At 47.9% G+C, this 20,324-nt stretch overlaps 1 protein-coding gene across 2 annotated transcripts in view; it reads left to right on the top strand.

Moving 5' to 3' along the window:
* The window catches only part of LOC147596216 (netrin receptor DCC), a 356,938-nt gene that overhangs the window by 182,558 nt on the left and 154,056 nt on the right, over positions 1-20,324 (top strand). For both annotated transcript variants that reach the window (XM_086770507.1, XM_086770506.1), the window contains exons 6-7: positions 9,952-10,106; positions 11,478-11,598. In XM_086770507.1, coding sequence (XP_086626633.1) covers positions 9,952-10,106; positions 11,478-11,598 — 276 coding nt within the window. The remainder of the gene's footprint in view (positions 1-9,951; positions 10,107-11,477; positions 11,599-20,324) is intronic.

The raw sequence follows: 20,324 nt of genomic DNA, 5'->3' as shown, positions 1-20,324 counted from the left end.
CCGTAGTCGTGCTTTGTGTGTAAAGGTGATTATTTTTTTTTTTACCCGCAGTCCATGAAGTAGCGGGGGCTGTTTGAACAGAGGAGATGAAATATCCGTGATCAACCAGGGGTCAGGAACGTTCCTTCAAGTAGGAAGCGCTAATCCTAGCAGTACGACCAGAACTTGGAGGTTTGGGAATCGTACTGGTGAGACCGTAGGGTTGTAGATGATAGCTTTGATTTCTTCTGCAAACTGCTGAGGACACAAGAAAAAAAAATGGTGTTGGAGTGTTCACCCGTGCTTGTCAATATTTTATCTGGAGGAATGAGAGCTAGACGTGGCCAACTTAAATTCCTCCTCCCGATATTCGTTCAGGATTTTGAAGTTAATGCTGCTTTTAGTGAAAATTTGTGCGGAGGTGGAGAGGCTGCTGAGGGTGAGGAGGATGCTCGTGGTCGCTGTTGCTCTTCTTTTGTGGTGCAATGGATGATCTCCATGAAGATCCACCACCCACTGGTGAACCTGCTCGCAGGACGGCTTGAGGTTTTGCGGCACGTCCAGTTCCGCTCCGGTTGACTCGAACGCCTCTTCCCGCGCCTCACCTGTAGAAGCAGGCTTAGCTGCGTGCTGGTTTTACGCGTGGAGACAAAGCTTAGCTTATCTGGTAAATACAAGGACTTCCCATAGGTCTGCTGCGCCCTGCGAGCTTTTGGAGTCGCAATAGAAGGCCAAGTTGCGAATGCGTTAAGCTTTACTTAACTAAGAACTGGTTCCTGATGCAATCGTACGCTAAGGAGCGCAGAGATGATATTAGGAGAAAATAAGGGGTCAAAATAGCCAAGGACAGCGAGATAAAATTTGAAAACATTTTAGAGGTGCTGGTCTGGATTGCTCGAGACGTGAAAGCTCCGTGACGCGACGCGTTGTTGCGCGTATCGGTATCTCCGTCCCGCGGCGCGTCGAGGTCGGCCGCGTAGGAAAACGTGGCTGACAGTCAAGAAAACGACAATGAAATGAGCAGCTGTGTTTTTTTGAGGGGTCGCTTTTGGTTTGATGGAATATCTGGAATATAAGACGGTGAGCGGGGGAGATCTTGAGGAGAAAGGTGGTTGATGGATCCGGAGCGCGGCATCAGGGGAGCTTCGGCGAGAGTTAAACGGTAGGTCAGGAAGTTCTAGAAGTGCCACCTAAAATAGACATTTTGAAATGTCTAATTTTGAAATTAGCTTGTCTAATTTCAAAATCAGCTTGTCTAAATCTATTGCGTTCCAGAACTTGAAAAGAACTGCTTGAACAAGTGTCTTAAGTTATAAAAGTTCTTTATTTTTTTTTAGTAATTTTGGAAATAGTTGGAAATCGTGGAAGACTGGAGAGGAGCCGCTTGGAGCCGGCGACTTAGCTGCTCTCAAGAGAGCAGCCGTCTGATTTGTATTTTGGTGAACAGCGCGTGTTTACCTCGGTCGCTTTTATTCGCGGTGACCTTGGCTTACTTAAAAATCATTTCCCGCTTTTGCTTGCTAATCGAATTAGAGCTCGTTGATTCCTTTCTCTTTGATCAAAACGCGACTGCCTCACCCGGAGCAGAAGGCGGCGGGGGGACCCGTAGCTTCACGGGCTGCTCCGAGCGCTTTTCGTCTCTCCGCACTTCACTTTTAGCGCCGGCAACAAAGGTCGTTCCGTGCCGGAGTGAAAGCGTCCTCGGGCTTTTCCGTAATTCGTGTTCTGCCGTTGGTGACGTTTGCGTACGGAGCGGGCAGGTGGGCTCGTTAACCGACTAAATCAGAATAAATCCGCCTGGCGTGCGCTTTGAGTTCTTGAACTATTTATTTCTTGAAGGGCTAGTATGGACAGACGGACTCCAACCAACCCCCCTGCCAGGAGCAGGGACATCTCCAACCACATCAGGTTGCTCAGAGCCCCGGCCAACCTGGCCTGGAATGTTTCCAGGGATGGGGCATCTACTGCCTCTCTGGGCAACCTGGGCCAGTGCTCCACCACCCTCAGCGTAAAAAATTTCTTCCTTCTGTCCAGTCTGAATCCACCTCCTATTTTGAAACCATCACCCCTCGCCCTGTCCCAGCAGGCCCTGCTGAAGAGTCTCTCCCCACCTTTCCTGCAGCCCCCTTTGGGCACTGGGAGCCGCTCTCAGCTCTCCCCGGAGCCTCCTCTTCTCCAGGCTGAACAGCCCCAGCTCTCTCAGCCTGGCCTCACAGCAGAGCTGCTCCAGCCCTCTCAGCATCTGCGTGGCCTCCTCTGCACCCTCTCCAGCAGCTCCACATCCTTCTGATGTTGGGGGCTCCAGAACTTCCTTAATTATTTGGGGGAGGTAAAACCGATACTGGGAGCTTTGGCAGCTCAGAAGCCAGCAATTCCTTGTGAATATTTCTGCATTTTAAAATGGAATTGGAACTTTCTGGCAGTGACTTCTTCATTCTCTGTGTTCTACGCGGCTTAGTCTGTAAAACCTTTCATGCGTGACTCATGTTTCTTTTCAAACATGAGGTTTGAAAACAACCAACAGGTTGCCCAGAGAGGCGGTGGACGCCCCATCCCTGGAAACATTCCAGGCCAGGTTGGCCGGGGCTCTGAGCAACCTGATCTGGTTGGAGATGTCCCTGCTCCTGGCAGGGGGGTTGGACTGGGTGGCCTTTGAAGGTCCCTTCCAACCCAAACCCTTCTGTGATTCTGTGACAATGGGCCTGAGCGAGCACGGATCCGTGCTCTTGCCCTCGTGTGGACCTGGCAGAGTCACCGATTTAATCCGGTTGAGAGATGGCCTTCTGCACCAACGTTGTGTTACAGAAGTGGAAGAGGAATGAAATTATGAAGAGCGGTGACAAAATCTTTATTAGCTGTCGGAACTGATACAGAGAGGGTAATAAATTCAGAATCATGGAATGGTTTGGGTTGGAAGGGACCTCAAAGACCACCTCGTTCCGACCCACCCAGCGTTCCCCTCGCTTCTGCTGTGCTTTTATCTGTTTTCAGCCTCTCCAATTTTCTTTCTGATGAGGTTACAGCGGTTGCTTTTAACTTAACGAGGAGGAGCTGTGTGGAGCGGAGCAGTGCTGGCTCATGAAACTGGGACCAGTTAATGGGACCAGTCTGGTCTCTGGCCGAGACTCCTGCTCCAGTGCCAGCAACCTCCGACTGGTGTGACGTTACCACGTGCAGATCCCGAAAATGATTTTCGGAGAGAAAATCCAAAAGTAAACGTGGGAAATCCGTACGGCGAAGAGACGGCGTTCTCCTCCAGCTAGAAGAGGGAAGGAGGTCTTGGGAATCTCCCTGGGACATCCGTTAATTACGCCGGCTTTTAATTATCTGTCACTGATACGTTACATGACCTTGAGCAAGTCATTTACTCCGTGTGTGTGTGTGTGTGTGTAGCTATCTGTAAAACGCTTGTGAATTATTTAATGTCGACAAATTGCTTTGAGATCCCCAAACGCAATGCGTTCCGGTTGCAGTTCTCGAGTCTGAGAGCGCGGCGGTGTCAGCGCCGGGGGAAAAAAAAAAAAAATCCTTCGCCGGTCTTCACCGTGCCACGGGGAACGGGAGAGAGGTGGCGCAACATCCGGGGTCCACGGTTCTATTTCTGTCTAACCATGAATGCTTCTTCCACAGGAAGGAAAGGTTGTAGAATATTCGAATATTCTGAATTATTTTTTTTTTTTCCCCCTTCGGATTTTCATGACGAGGTGAAGGTCGTTGCCTGTAAGCGCTTCTCTTAAGTTAACGAAGAGTATCTTGAAATTTTTGTGAAGGGAAGGAAAGAAAAATTTTAAAAGAAAAGCCTTCCGAGCGCTTGGAAAGCCTTTGTGGCCTTATGTTATGTTTTGTGTTCCCATTTGGTGGCCAGCAGGGCGAGGGAGGGGATTCTGCCCCTCTGCTCCGCTCTGGTGAGACCCCCCTGCAGCGCTGCGTCCAGCTCTGGAGCCCCCAACAGCAGAAGGACGTGGAGCTGCTGGAGAGGGTCCCGAGGAGGCCACGCAGATGCTGAGAGGGCTGGAGCAGCTCTGCTGTGAGGCCAGGCTGAGAGAGCTGGGGCTGTTCAGCCTGGAGAAGAGGAGGCTCCGGGGAGAGCTGAGAGCGGCTCCCAGTGCCCAAAGGGGGCTGCAGGGAAGGTGGGGAGAGACTCTTCAGCAGGGCCTGCTGGGACAGGACAAGGTTTTAAAATAGAGGAAGGTTCAGATTGGATATAAGGAAGAAATTGTTCACCATGAGTGTGGTGAAACACTGTCCCAGGTTGCCCAGAGAGGCGGTGGACGCCCCATCCCTGGAAACATTCCAGGCCAGGTTGGCCGGGGCTCTGAGCAACCTGATCTGGTTGGAGATGTCCCTGCTCCTGGCAGGGGGGTTGGGCTGGGTGGGCTTTGAAGGTCCCTTCCCACCCAAACCATTCTATGATTAACTTAATGCCCGTTTAGACTATCCTTGGGCACACGGGCAAAATATTATTAAAAAAAATAAAAATTGATACTTGAGCTCCATTTTTCCACTTTCTCCCAACCTAATTTTCTCGCTCCCGTCGTTTACTCAAAATTTAGCTAATTGTCGGTGGCGTACGAGCCTTCGGAAAGCCTGCGCCGTGCGCATTCCCGTCGCGCGGGGCTTGACCGAAATCCCGTTAATGCAGCCGAAGACGACGATTGACCCGATCCTCAATTACGAGCCGCTCGTTTGTTCCTGGGGCAGATGGGATGCGGTCGATACCTGTCGTCTGTGCTGTAAGTCATAAAGGCAGCGATAAAAGAAAATCTTTAGCTCGTTAGAAATTGACGGATATTCTCTGACCTTAGTTTTCTCTTCCCTGGTTGTCCGTTATCGGTGCTTTACGTAAAACGGATATTTTATCCGCGTCCCGCTTCCGTGGTCTCCAGCCGGGCAAACCGGTTGAAGAGGTGGACCAGCCTTTTTACCATCTTCCAAGGGATCGGAAGCGCTTTATTTCGTTTTGATGTTGTTTTTAACGCGGCGGTCGCGTGTGAAACAATGTTTTAATGGGCGAAAAATCCTCTCTCTACGCCTTCTCTACTGGTGGAAGTCTTCGTATTTCACGAACCTTCTAGAATATTGTTGTTGAAATAACGTTTCAGTGTTACGATGCGTTAGAAATGCTTCTGGTTCCGATTTTTTTTTTTTCCGAAACGCAGAATTTTTCAGATATTCACCTCAATCCTGAATTGTTCTACCCTGCTGCAGAACGCGGTGGTCTACAAGGCGGTTGGGTTTCATTCAATACTCTTCGTAGAAATTATACGGAGCGTGCTCTACCGGAACTTGGCGATGGGCGCGTCCCTGAGTTCCTTGCCCCACACCTCCAAACTTTGCCCGCCGTCGATCCGCTTTCGCTCCTTTTGAACCGTATCGTGTTTTTTTTTCCTGCGAGGACAAACGCGTCTTAACGGCTGCGTCTGCTCCTTCCGGGCTGAGGTGAAGCTCCCGGCGATTTCCCCAGGTCGTTGTCAACCTTGTTGAACTTATTCCATGAGAAAAAGTTCCTTTTTATTTAGAGAAGATCAAGATTTTCAGCTCTTTGCGTACAGCACAGATCATCGCAGCGTTTCAGGAGGGTTTCTACCTTAAATTTTATTTTTTTCATTCGATTTTCTGGACGAAATGACGGAGAATCTTCGTTATTTGTAAGACTTGAGGTGGTATTTTTGTTTCAGCGTACCATCAGCGCACTCAGGGGCGTGCTTAGTAATAGGGACAATAAAAAGAAAAAATCTCTTAATTTGATGATTTTTTTCGTTTCTGTAGTGCTAGAGCGGAAAGGTTAGCAGTTCTTCAGTTGGCTAGAGGTCACCTTAGAAGATGCAAACATGAGAAGATGCTTTCTGCCCTCTCCTCTCTGGTGGGTTTTCGGGTTTCGTAGCCTTTTCTCCTCCGTCTCCGCTCAGCTCCCAACGGGTTTGGTGTTCAGACGCTTTGGGAACCATGGGCAGCTTGGGAAATTGCAAGACTCCGTGTCTTCTCCTTCTTCACGCCCGTGGGATTGCGATGATGGATTTTTGGTGGCTCCGTTCTTTTCCTCTTGGGAACCGTGAACTCCTCCATTCTGCCGTAACGGTATAAGCGGACCTTCTTGCTGAGAACTAAAGCGGCGTGAAAATAATCGAAATCGTTAAATAAGACAAGAAATGCCTTTCTTTAGGTGACCAATGACGTCTTACGTAGAATAACAGCTTCATTTTTCTCTCATTTCTTCAAGGCTTGTCTGAGGGGGAGATACTTTGAGATCATATCTCCTATCAGGCACGGAGTTTAGAATAAGAGGTAGAAAGACAATAATTTTAGGGTTTTATTTATTTTGAAGACCCGTTAGTGGAGGTTTAGGGGTTTTTTCATGCCTCAAAATTTTTCCGAAGAGTTGGGCGTTGTTCCACCATTCGTAGTTTCTTTTTTTTTCCTTTAACTTCTTGAAATAATGACACAATTCCTGAATTATCGTATATAACAGGGAAAATAATAAATATTATATATATTTAATTTTATATATATTATTCATATCTATAAAAACGTTCACATCGAAATCCCGTTCTCCTCTCGGTTTTAGATCTGGAGGAACTCCGTTGGCCTTGACTTCGGTTGCGTTGCCTCCCCTTAAGGCAGGCCCAACCAAGGCCCCTTCGCTTGACGTAACTTTTATTTTTGAATTCCGCATTTGCGCAAGTTAGCGGTGAGAAGGACAAGGGAGGTTTTTGGTTTCTAGAAATAAGGAGGTCATCCCAGCGCGTGGGTCTAAAACTAGACGTTTCTGCTGGCAAGTGTTCCATTAGGCCCCGAGTCTCTGCCGCCGGCTTGTTACAACCAATCTTTGACTTTTTTTTTAATAAATGCAGCCTGCTGTGGTCCTTAAAGGGAAAAGCTCGTTTGTTCAAAGCCGCTCTTTGAGACCCGGGCCCACAGCGGCGTTGGGCGGCGTCGCCGAAGTCCCGCGCGGCCTTTCGTGGAGTTGTTTAGGAGACCGCACGGAGCGTCAACCCTGCAAACGGGAGAGACTTTGGAGCCCGTTCTTCATCTGAGGAACCTTTGGGCAAGCGAAGGTCGGGGCTGTAGCGTGATCTTTACAGGAGGAAAGAGATTTAATTTTCAAATTGGCTTTTTTCTTGCGCTGCGGAGAACGGAAGCGGTCTTCCTCTCCCAGATGTGTCGGCACACCGGGTCGGTTACGGCGTTTGGAATCTGGGAGCCTTTGATGTCGCTTATTGATGGGCTCCGCCCGCCGGGGAACGATCTCGGTGCCTGAGCGCCCACGTTGTTGCGGCAGGTGAACAAAAAATTGTGTTTACTGCAGTTTGGAGAACTTCCAACTTTTATTCAAAACTGCTTACCTGCAGAATGGCCGTTATCTTGTATTTCCTTTGAGTTATACCCTTGGCGTTGGTCTCTTCTCCCAAATAACTTGCGATAGGGCGAGAGGAAATGACCTCAAGTTGCGCCAGGGGAGGTTTCGGTTGGATATCAGGATGAAAGAGTGGTCAGGCGCTGGAACAGGCTGCCCAGGGCAGCGGTGGGGTCACCATCCCTGGAGGTGTTCAAAGAACGTGCAGACGTGGCACCGCAGGACGTGGTTTAGTGGGCGTGGTGGTGTTGGGTTGACGGTTGGGCTTGATGATCTTGGAGGTCTCTTCCAACCGTAAAGATTCTGTGATTCTATGAAGACGGGGCATTGGAAGAGTGCTAGAAGGACCCGGGGCAGATGTTTTTTTAAGTGTAGGTAACGTAGTTCAAAAAAACCCCAAAACAATTGCTAAAATCAAGGAAATGCTGACGTAAAAATTTTGCAGACTGACTTTGGTCGGCTTAGTTTTAAGCACTCTGCCGAATTTTTCAATAAAATAATCTGATTTTCTCCAAAGTCGTTCTACCTCGTTGCGCACGCAACTTTGGGGAGCACCCCAAGCTTCATGGGGAGCGGACGGTTGAAGAGGTGACGATCTCTAGGCCTCCACCTCGATTTATTACCAAAGTTGGAAACTTAATGACCGGTAAGGCAAAAAAGAGTTTTGTAGTTTAGGTGGCGAAATACAAACAGATTTTTTCTGTACATCTGCCGTAGCGTTCCTACCGGACACGGGTTGGGTCGCTTCCACCACGCGTTCGTATTTTCCAACCGTTTTCCTCGTTTTCTGCATCCCCAGTGAGATTTTTTTGGGGTCTGATGTGCAAAGAAACCCCGCGTTAGTGTTGATTCATACCGAACTGGACAAGAAAAAGGAGGAGGATGCTTTACCGTTTCGGTGACATCTTGGACCTCATCTCTGAATTTTTGAAGGTCGGCTGGTAGCGCCTCTTCGTGTCCACCTCCTACGAGTTTAGAAAGGTTTGTGGGTTGCGAAGGTGTTGTAGAACTAGAGGAAACCCCACCGGCGAGGCAGGGTCCTCCTGAAAGGGAGGGAAGACTGCGAAGAAACGGAATTTGGTCGTGGAATGGAAGAGCGCGCCGTAATCCTTGCAAACCCAAGGCTTGGGTTAGGGATGGGAGGACAAGCTCGGATCTACCGTTTCTTGGCTTCTGTGCGATTCACGTTAGGATCTTCACCGTCTTTTTAATTTGGAGAGTTTTTAGTTGTTGCGGCTTTATAAATATCATAATCGGCCATCGGGAAGCTGTTCTGGCTTCCTGGCGACTGTGGATATTCAAAACCGGAGACTGTCGTTCCCCTACGAAAACTGCCACAACGTAGGTGGGCCGCTGAGTTTCCGCCTGCGTTTCTCAGTACGATGCGGGTTCGTTAGAAATCCGACGTTATTAGCAGTTTTCTTCGAATTGCTAATTGCCATCGTCCTGATATTGCAATAACGAGGAAATGAAATGAGCGTATCGTATAGCGTACTGAAAAAAAAGTGTGAACGCGTTATAGTAACGCAAGGCAACAAGATAATTGCTGGCTTCATAAGAATTAATTTTCAGCAATGGTCTTCAACGTTTTTCTTCTTCCAGTCGCTAGGGAGAGACTTGGTGGTTATTGGTTATCTCCTTCTCTTCTAGAAACCCAATGAGAAGTTCTTCTTGGTTATGTGAAAACGTCTCTACTCAAAATACTTCGGATTTTGTGTCGTTTGTTGGTGGTTTCTCTTGTACCCATGTGTGCCCTGTCCGTACGTTGACTTGTTGACCTCGTTAGGATGCAGTTGGAGTCTCATCCTTTGAGTGGACTGGTTGGAGAGGGTGCAGAGGAGGCCACGCAGATGCTGAGAGGGCTGGAGCAGCTCTGCTGCGAGGCCAGGCTGAGAGAGCTGGGGCTGCTCAGCCTGGAGAAGAGGAGGCTCCGGGGAGAGCTGAGAGCGGCTCCCAGTGCCCGAAGGGGGCTGCAGGAAAGGTGGGGAGAGACTCTTCAGCAGGGCCTGCTGGGACAGGATGAGGGGTGATGGTTTCAAAACAGAGGGAGGTGGATTCAGATTGGATATTAGGAAGGAATCGTTTACGCTGAGGGTGGTGGAGCACTGTCCCAGGTTTCCCAGAGAGGCGGTGGATGCCCCATCCCAGTAAACATTCCAGGCCAGGTTGGACGGGGCTCTGAGCAACCTGATGTGGTTGGAGATGTCCCTGCTCCTGGCAGGGGGTTGGACTGGATGGGCTTTGAAGGTCCCATCCAACCCAAACCATTCCGTGATTCTGTGATTTTATTCCCCCTACACTCACTTAGTGAGAATTATATATATATTTTTTGCTACGCGTAAATCTTTCACATCTTCTAAACTGACTTTTTAATTCTTTAATTTAGTAAAAAAAAAAGTCAACATCAGCTGTTTCAGTGTATTTTCCAGAACAACTGCTTTCCCTAGTATTTAATTATTAATCGGCTCGGGGTTCAAGAGAATAATTTGAATTGCAGATATGCATCCTATTTATATCCAATGTTTTTAAAATTTGTTGAAATGATTTACTCGCTAACCCTTAATTTGTATCACTCAAAGCTATTTTCTTTTTTTTTTTCCCCCTTGTCTTTTTCGCAGTCCCGCCGTGGTTTTTAATTCGCCCTTCAAATCTTTACGCCTACGAGAGGATGGATGTCGAGTTTGAATGCGCCGTGTCCGGTAAACCTGTGCCTACGGTGGAGTGGATCAAGAACGGAGAAGTGGTCATTCCCAGCGACTATTTTCAGATCGTGGTAATTATCCGGCTTTTTTCTTATTAGAATTATTATTTTTTTTTTTTAAATCACGTTGTGAAATATTCTGGTGTTTGATCCAATCATCAAGACAGGACAAGGGGTGATGGTTTCAAAATAGAGGGAGGTGGATTTAGAGGAGATATTAGGAAAAAATTTTTTACGCTGAGGTTGGTGGAACGCTGGAACAGGTTGCCCAGAGAGGCGGTGGATGCCCCATCCCTGGAAACATTCCAGGCCAGGTTGGATGAGGTTCTGAGCAACCTGATCTGGTTGGAGATGTCCCTGCTCCTGGCAGGGGGTTGGACTGGATGGCCTTTGAAGGTCCCTTCCCACCCAACCCATCCTGTGATTCTATATTGGTCTTCCCCAAGGAGATGGAGGACAAATAAGCCACGTTGCCTTGAGACGCTGGGTCAAGTACGTTGACGTTGTCTCCCCGTTTCCGTGCTATCTGAACGTGATCTTTTCGTGGAGAAGTAACAATGTCATGATGGCGTTGGAAACCGTCCCTGCAAACGTCAACCGCTGCGACGATGTCCGTAGGTCAGCTTGTTGAGAGACGTGGCATGACGCAGTGCTTCCTAATTTAGTATCTTGTAATAAATAATATTGATTATGATCGTCTTTTAATTACCTTTCCTACTTAATCTGCCATATACAACAACAAATTGTATCTTTTTTTTTTTTTTTTTTTTTTTTACTACATCGTTGCGTAGTGGAAAGCAGGCAGAAGGTGTCCAAAGAAAAGACAACTCCGTTGTGGTTTTGTGGTGGAGGTGGTGGGAAATATTTTCATTAAATAGCGAACGGGAGGTAGATTTCAGCCAGAGCATGCCCCTCACCTGAGATATTTTACCCAACGTAATTGGTTTCTGCTCGTGCTAACAGAAGATAAAAGTTAAATCTGTTTCAGATGAAGTAGGCGTAGGGTGACCTTTTCTTGAGGATCTCCAGGCCTCGAGCCTGAAGGAGGGTTTGACCTTCAGAACTGTGTTTGTTCAAAGACGCAGGGTTGAAAGTTCTCTTAAACCTTCTCTGCCGAGACAATTTAGAGCACGGCTCGAGCGATGGCTGTGATTCGGAGCTTAAGTCTTGAGAAGGGCGTTGGATGTGCAAGGACGGCAATTCAGCCTCGGGCCAGAGGCACATCAAACGAAACGCGAAGACCACAAAGTGTCAAGAGATTCCCGATGAAAGGCCTTGTGGTTGCAGACCTCTAAGGACCAGGCCTATTTGAGCTGGGATTACGTTACCTTGTTTCATGGAACAGCGGTTTTGGAAAGGTTTTCTAATCCACGTTGACTTTGGATGGGCTTTTTCTAATTAATTCTCTCCGCTCCCTTTCTTTTTCTTTCGCCGTCTCTCTAGGGTGGCAGCAACTTACGGATCCTGGGCTTGGTAAAGTCAGATGAAGGTTTTTATCAGTGCGTAGCCGAAAATGAAGCTGGAAACGCACAGGCCAGCGCGCAGCTAATCATCCCAGAGCCCGGTAAGACGCGAAGGACGTACGGAATTGCGGATGTAATTAATGCTATTAACATAAAAATCCCAAATGAGCAGCTACGATTCTTTACTCCCTTTCATCCAGCTGGTTGGCTGTCGTTAAAAGGATGGCCAGGCTATCAGCTAATTTGAGGGGTTTTTTGTTCACTGGGGCAATTACAAACGTTGGCCTCGTCCTAGAAATGACTCCGGAGACCAACTAAACCTGCGTGAAAAGCCAACGGCAACGTCTTACTGCCTGTTGGAGAACTCTACCCTACTCAAAGAGGTGATCGTGAGCTGTGGAGTGACGTAGTAGAGAATGATATCGTACGTACGTGGTTCTGCGTTAAGCTGTTGGGGAAAGGGAAAGAGAAGAAAAAAAAATAAGAGAAAAACCAGTTTATCGGTGGGATATCCACCACAGCCAGCCGTTGAGATCAGAAGGTTCGCGTCTACGTGCCGGAAGGATGAGTATTTTTTTTTTTTTGGTGGTTGCTGCTTTGAAATTAATAGGTGGTTGGTTTTACGGCCCGCACTTCGCGGCGGCGGGAATGTTTACGGCTTTATGGGGTTTTAAGTACCGGAAAGATGTCTTCATCTGAAGGTAGATGGTACGTAAAGCATGGGTGAAAGCCTTTCAGAGCTTCTGGGTTGTAAATGATTAATGACCTGCGCTGGGCTGCGGGTTACGCTTGCGACTTCTCATGGATTATGGCTGTAAACTGAAAAGAAAAGAGCGCGCTGAAGCGTTGTTCGCTTTCCAGTTTGCACTGGGAAGAGCAGAATCTCGGTAGCCCACCAGTACTCAGTCAAGGAGCTTCTAGCAGCTTCTGCCAGAAGCTACCACCGCAGCCCCCCGTCACTAAACGAAACCAGAACACTCCCAAATGAATGGCTGAACGTGGATTTTGCGCGTCTTTGAAGCTCACCTCCCTCTTATTCCTTCTCCCTCGTGGTTCAGCGTCTCCTTTGGAAGCCTCGTCTCTTTCTTTTCTCTCCACGGCCTGAAAGCAACTCCAGTAGCAACTGGGGGATTGTCAGAGACCTCTCGGCCCCTCTCTCCTCCTCCCTTAGGTGCTCATGCCGCAGATACTTCGCAGCCGTGAAGTTACGCGGCTTGGTGGGAGGTCAATGGAGAAGAAACGTAATGTCCGTCGAGTCGCGTAGGCACGGTGGTGTTAGGTTGACGGTTGGACTTGATGATCTTGGAGGTCTTCTCCAACCTTAAAGATTCTGTGATTATTGTCCTCCTCCTGCTAGCGTGACCCTTCAGCCTGGGCTCCCTCCTCGCCCCTGCTCCGTGGGGTTAATTAACTGGGGTTGGCGGTTGGGTGTTGGGATCAAGAGGCAGATGGTGACTTGAATTTCCGCTTTCCTGCATGCCTTCCACCCAGATCTTGCCAGAGGAGCGTTTCCCTCTGTGCAGTCACCCGAGGTGAGGTTATCTGCCCTTAGGGACGAACGTGAAAACGAGAAGGCACTTAGAAACTAGATTTCAGAAAAACATCTACGTGAGGTTGAGGAAGGCCAACTGGGATCATCATCCTCCTCAGAAACGCCCTGCTCCACTTCAGATCTCACGGTGGGGAGATGCGCTGTTGTTTTGCCTGTTGGGTTTTTTTTTGGTTTGGTTTTCTTTCTTACTTTTCTTTCTTTTCTTTTCTTACTTTTCTTTCTTACTTTTAAGCGAAATCTCACGTTTAGTTCATGAGCTTGGATTGTAATTACGCGCATGGCCATCTGAAGGACCAGGCCGTCTCCTGCCGTAGTGGGGTTTCATTGGGTTCTGGGGTCATCCTAGGGGAAACTGGATGACTCGTTGCTGCTCCCAGTAGTCGTTGCCCGTGAAACGCTGTCAGTAAATTTTCCCCCCTGCGTTGGTTTTATCATCGGATTAAAATTAAAAAAAAAAAAGGAGAAAATGAAAGGAAAATGCGAAAGAGCTACAAGACACCGTCGTAAGCCGTCTCGATTTGCCTCTTCTACTTTGATTTCGTTGGGCGGTGCTTGGCACGGGCGAGTAGGTGGGATCTGGTCAACGAGGACCCGACGGAACCCGCGCCTTGCCGTTGGCGTGTTTTTCTAAGAGCCTGGTGAAATTTTGATATCGTCGGTATCTATCAACCCTTTCTGGAGCCGTTGATGTGGAAGGGGCAGAAACGAGACACGTCGAAGGCTTATCTGAGCTTCCTTTTTCTGAAAGCCAGGATCAACTAAACCTTTTATTAAACTTTTAAGGGCTGCGATGCTAAATTGGAATTCCACAACGGTGGAACGAGAAGTGAAAGCCAAATGGGCTGCGAGCTCACGCAGATGATAGCTTCCGCTTTTAGTCTTACACATGTGGCTGTAGGACGCTCAAAACTCTTTCGGTGCGTGCTGCTTAGGCCGTAAAAAGGCAACGAGCTCCCTGAGAAAGAGAAAATTTCTCTTCTTTTCAACGGAGATGATGACTGGAGAGGCATCGTACTTACGGAGCAGAGCAAAAGAAGCGGCGGTAGATGGTCTGCAAGACGTGCGTTAGTCGATAAATCAAAGTACATTTGTGGATTACGGCACACTTGGGAGGGAAAAAGACGCTTGGGATTGTTTCTTCTCCTTTTTCCTTTCTTTCCCGTTAACAGCTTTGATGTTAGGAGGAGATTACGCACCGGTTTATGACACGAGCCAGAAACGCAGCTTTAAATGCGTCTTATTTCTTTAAAAACCAAACCGATAAATGAACGAGATTTCAGGTTTCGTCATCTCCACCTCACGCGTTCCGGGTTTTTGAGGCCACTCTGCTGCTTGGCTTCCTCCATTTTCACCCCGTAACTCTGCGATGGCCGCTCTGGACTTCATACGTTCCACGGGAATGCGCGATCGTGTTCAGCAGGTATCAGGAATAAAGGCTACGAGTCGCTCAACGTTGAGCAGGTCACTCAACGCCCCTTCCAACCTGGCCCTGAACGCTTCCAGGGATGGGCCACCCGCAGCTTCTCTGGGCAACCACTTCCAGCGCCTCACCACCCTCACAGGGAAGAACTTCTTCCTTACATCCGATCTAAATCTCCACTCTTCCAGTTCGAAGCCATCACGCCTTGTCCTGTCACTCCAGACCCTTGTCAAAAGTCCATCTCCAGCTTTCTTGCAGGCCCCAGTTATGTGCTGGAAGGGTCCTCCAATGTCTCCCCAGCGATTCGGCAAGCAGAGCAATGAAGAAAAAGATTTCTTAAGCAGCATAACTAACCTGTACTTGAAGAAGGCGTTGCCCGTCCATCCACGGATGATCTCCAGATGTTTGAGGACGCCCGAAGATGGATGCGGCAGGGAATCAAGGAAGGGATCTTTGCAAAGGCTTAGACTGGGAAACCTGGTCTGAAATTAAACCCGGTATTGCGAAAATCAAGGTGTTGAGTTTTATTTAAACGCTTGGTGAAACAGTGGAAGATGAGGAACGCTCTTGATTGGAAATTTTAAAGAGAGGTTTGGGCGGATGTATCTTCGCGCTGATAATCCTGATCCCGCCTTCGCCGAGGAACCTGGGAACGCGCTGTCTTTTCAATCTGCTAATTGGAAATGGTGAATTTCACAGAGCTGCTTTGCGTTGTGTAGGCGGCGACGGAGCAGAAGAAATGAGAGACTGTTTCAAGATCCCGCTCAAAAATAATATTTTTTGGGGGGATTTTTTTTTTTTCCACTCTAACGGTGGTTCTGCTGGGATATGGAAACATATTTATTTTCTGAAGGCTTATTTAGTCACGTGGTGCAAGTTGTACTGAAATTAAATAAACGGTGCGAAGTTATAAGTTGACCGTAGGCTTGCGAGGTGTAACCTTCCGTGGCGTGCGACCCCGAGATGACGTGCGGTGTGGCCCAGACGTGATGATTTCTTCCCAAAGGTTGAGGTGCTTCAGGGATGGGGAGAGGAATGACCTCCTGAGCCGCGGTGGCGGGCCTTGTTGTGTTGAAACGAGAGATTTGGCGCTGCCTTTTGGTATGCGCAACCGGTAAGCCGCTCGCGTTTATTGCAGCGCAGAAGCAGGAATAATCACGATAATAGTCAGAATAAATTTTGTTGATGTGCTTTTATGGTGGTCCTTGCCATAATGTTATGACACCTTTTTGGGAATTTATGACAGATGTATGCAAAATAAGTGCAATATTTTTCTAGTTTTTTAAAAAATTGGTCTGTAAAAGCCGTCCTAAAAACAGCAGAGGTGCTTCGACGCACAGCAAGGGATTATTTTGGAAGATTTTTGGAGTTTCCGTCTTTGCACGTCGTCAAGAACGATTTAGGTGAAGATCTGCTCAGAATGAGAGGGATTAAAAATATCCCTGGCGTGGGGTGTAGGAAGGGATTAGTTGGGTTCTGGAGATCGTGTCTGGTTCTGCTTTCCGTTATCTAGTGAACGTTGCTGGAAGCTTGGGACTGGAGTAGATTCTGGAAAGATGCGGTTGGAGATTGGTTTTTAAACCTGGGAGATGGGTTTCTGCACTGACGCGTTTTCCTCTGAAGGTCAGGACATGAGCTTCTGTCCTGGAGCGACTCTGTTTTCTCCTGGTTGAGTTAAACCCCCAAATTTGGACGGTGAGGGAGAAATTAAGGAATAGGGAGGCCTTGGTCTGGGAGAACTGGAACAGGTTGCCCAGAGAGGCGGTGGATGCCCCATCCTTGGAAATGTTCAAGGCCAGGTTGGACGAGGCTCTGAGCAACCTGATCTGGTTGGAGATGTCCCTGCTCCTGGCAGGGGGGTTGGACTGGATGGGCTTTGAAGGTCCCTTCCCACCCAAACCATTCTATGATTCTATGTGAGAGTGTGATGAGTCCAGATGATGTCTCCTGGTCCGAAGTATAGAATCGTTAGGGTTGGAAGGGACCTTTAAAGGTCACCTAGGCCAAAGTAGGATGTCTCTTCTCTTGCTGGTGGATGTATTTCTATGAAATGTCAGGAATTTTGGGGTGAGGTGTTTCTCAGCCGCGCTGGAGCCATGTTGCTGTGACTGAAAGACCCGAGTAAGGTGAAGAGGATGAGTTAGGAAGGCTCTGTAGTCTACTTGTTGGTAGTCTCACTGAAGAGGCCCACGATGAGTAATCTTAATCAAATTAGCATGCAATTTTTTAGACAGCTCCAACAGGAAAGAGAAGAGTGCAGACCAAAATTAACGGGCCTGTCCAGAGTAGGAAGGGCACGTTTGCAGTTCTTAGAAGTCTGAGATCGGAAGCGGTTGGACGTTGGATGTTCTCTGTCCTGGTGTCTGCTGCGTGGCGTGGAGGACTTCACTGCTTTGGCCTTGGGGTTTGGGTTGTGTCTTTCTTCAGGCACCCCTAACGTACCCTTGGTGAGACGGGCGAACGCGACGGTGCCTGGAGCGGGGAGCTCTGAGGGTTTGGGTGCATGGTCTGTATGACCGTGGAGAGAAGTTCAGATGGGCCCAGGAGCCCCTGGGAGAACCTGAAGCATTTGGGGAGCTCTCATGTCTTCAGCGGTCAACAGCAGATGAGGGCGGGACTGGAAGATTGACATTTTAGAAGCCATTTTTGGAGTCACCTTGGTCATCTGAGGTATCAAGGAGAGGCCTAAGAACACTTGTGCTTTCTGAGCGATTTACAAACACGTTTGTGCTTTCTTCAAGAAAAAAAAAAAAATACAATTAAAGAGTGATCCAAGTGCAAAAAAGGTTCTGGAAAGACGTGATAGAATTTTCCAGCAAATAACTGAAACCTATCACAGAGAAAGAGCCGTTGTCCGTACTCTTAATGGGAACACAACTATGTATTAAAATAATTTTAGGATAATTAAAAAAAAAAGACAGAGATGGGTAATAATCAGTAAATTCTGTAAATAATTTAAAATCCAGCCTTGCCGTGATTTTTTTTTTTTTTGGTCTTTGATAAAGGATGTTTATTGATAGATAATAATCAGGGGAAACTGGGATACAATTAGGCTTTAAGTGGCATTAATTAAAATATCACTTACTCTATATTGACTTTACATGGTAATGTCAGACTCGTCACAAGACAGAATGAATAACTGCGCAATTAGTTCCGAGACTTTGAGATCTGTTGGAATCGAATTTGTCAGAATCGCAATTGAAATGACGACGTTATAAATCTGGAACGCGATGCGCTTCGTCGTCCTGTGCGAGTTTGGTGCGGGCGACGGAATGTAATTAGCGTAATGACTTCATGTAGGAGCTTTTACGATGAATAATTTATTGGGTTCGTTGGATTTTTTTTTTTTGTTCTGTTTCTTAAATCTCGAAGGGGAGATTTTGGTTTTCGCAAGTGTTGTGTGAATATCTAGGCTTGCGTACTGGAAAGCTTCTTTTTTTTTTTTTGTGTAGGAATTTGAGTGCAGAGAAAACACATTTTCATGAACAACTCATCCAAGTGTTGCCCATTCGGGTTTGACCCAACCTCAACATTTTATGTTTCCACGAGAGCAGCGCGACTACGCAGTGAAGTAACGCTGTGGAAAAACCCATAAAAGGTGCTGAATCGTGGAATCATGGAATGGTTTGGGTTGGAAGGGACCTTCAAAGCCCACCCAGCCCAACCCCCCTGCAAGGAGCAGGGACATCTCCAACCGGATCAGGTTGCTCAGAGCCCCGGCCAACCTGGCCTGGAATGTTTCCAGGGATGGGGCATCCACCGCCTCTCTGGGCAACCTGGGACAGTGCTCCACCACCCTCAGCGTAAAAAATTTCTTCCTAATATCTCATCTAAACCTCTATTTTGAGTCAAATTCTGAAGAAGCCGGAATCCGAGGTGAGGTCAACCAAGTCTTGCATTTGGGTGGTGGGTATCACCTGGGTCTAGCACTTGTTGCGTCTACGTGCCTGGTCTGCGTGTGCAAGTGGATTGGTTCTTTTTACGTACGGGTTGCCGGAGTAGACTGTGACAGCGTTTTCATTTCTTTCTTTTAAAGATTTAAAATTGATTAAGACTTTTAAAGACTTCTTAGGTACGTTAATGCATTCAATTTCAGTAATAAAGAGGGCGTCGGTGGCAGTTGGTCTTGCGAATGTGGGGGAAAAAAAATAAAATAAAATAAAATTGAGGGATGCTACGGACTGTAGCTCCTGGAAGGACGCCTGCTGTGACTCCACCAGCACTCATGGAGGAGGATTTACAGCCAGGAGAGGTGGTGGCAGGTGTTTTGGAGAAGCCGTGGTTATTCTTGAAATGGACGTGTAGGCTCTGAGGTGGGCCGTAGGCCTAGATCCTTCTGCCCTTGTTTTCAGGGAAGTGTCTGTGGCCCCAGTAAGCCGTAACGGGGCTTTACTGGTCTTTGCAGTCTGTGTGGGCCTACGCTGTCTAAGGAAGGAATTGGGGGAAAAATATTAGCTTTGGAGTGGAAAGACTGGTGCCTAAACGTCTAATTTGGCTTTTATTCGTACTTAGGGCCGATGGGTACGGGGTTGAGATACGGAACACGTGCCTGAGATGCAAAAAAAATCCCTCCGCAGGCTGGAATATATTGATTTTATGAACTCGCAGAGCTCAAAGAAGAAAAGATGGCAGGCTCTGCCGTCCGGGCCTGCTCTCCTACGTGCAAAAAGTCATTTTTTTCAGTGTCGAAAAAAAGAGGGAGGGCCAATCTTCGGCTTTTTGCCGCCTGGAATGAAATCCATTTAATTCACCCCGACTCTCCTCGTTATAGCGTGAAACATAGACTAAATAGTTTAATACGGATTTACGTAACGAGCTCACAAATTGATTTTTTTTTTTGTGGCGGAAGGCCTGTGTGGAGTTTAGGGAGCAGTGGTGATCAAAGCGGTGCTCCGGCCTTCTGACACCTCCGAGCGCGGGTTTGGGTGTGGAGATGATGAATTTTTATTTTTATTTGTGAGGTTTTTTTTTCTTTCTTTTGGCTGTGGTGTGGATTCAGAGCTGTTAGGGCTTTTTTTCTGTTTGCGTGTTTGTTTACGTCTGTGGGATCAGAGGGTAATAAAGAGGGGGAAAAAAATAAAAAAAATAAATCAAGAAAAAAAAAAAGCAGCATTGTGCAAGCTCCTAAGGGACGAAGCAAGCACATTTCTTCTAGGAATGCAAATATCTTATCTGAGTGACAGATAAAAAAAAAAAAAAAGCAGGTTTTTCATATTCTCCCCCTTCCTCCCCTCCATCTCTTCCTTCTCTCCCGTCCCCCCCCACCACGCACCACTGAGGAATAATTTCCTCCCCCTTGTTTCAAAGTTAATTATTTAACTCGAGTGATTTGCTAATGAAATTTCGGGGAAGTTGAGAAGATGAATCCCGGAGAACGATGCGTCTTTCATCCACCCCTTCCCCCCCCGCCGTCGCACCGGGCCCCGGCTGGCTCGGTGGCCTCGGTGAAGATGTAATTGTAATTGGTGTCTGGGTTGGGATGCCGGTGTCAGCCTATCATTTCGGGGGGTTTAGAGCCCTCGCCGGATTTGTAATTATAATGCGCTTTCCTCCCATTGATATTCAGCGGCGTTCTCGCCTTGCTCTTCCTTGCCCTGGGAGCGGAAGATTGAGGTGGGGAGGGGTGGCTTGAAAGCAGAGAGGCGTTATTTGTTTGGAAAACACCCCTGATTCTTGGAGAAAGAGCAGGTCAAGGCGAGCAACCATCAAAAGGGGACCGTTTACTGGCCTACGGCACGTACTCCGAAATTGGTCCTGGCCAAAATTCAACGCGCTGGCCCCTCCAGCAGGAAAAAGCAGAGTTTTCCTCGCGAGGGTGGCCGGAACGGCCGTATCCGTGCTGCAAACCGGCGCTG

Source organism: Chlamydotis macqueenii, chromosome Z (assembly GCF_036417535.1).
Source record: "Chlamydotis macqueenii isolate bChlMac1 chromosome Z, bChlMac1.mat, whole genome shotgun sequence".
NCBI lineage: Eukaryota > Metazoa > Chordata > Aves > Otidiformes > Otididae > Chlamydotis > Chlamydotis macqueenii.
Note: the sequence above shows the minus strand (reverse complement) of the source record. Positions and strands in the feature narration are given on the sequence as shown.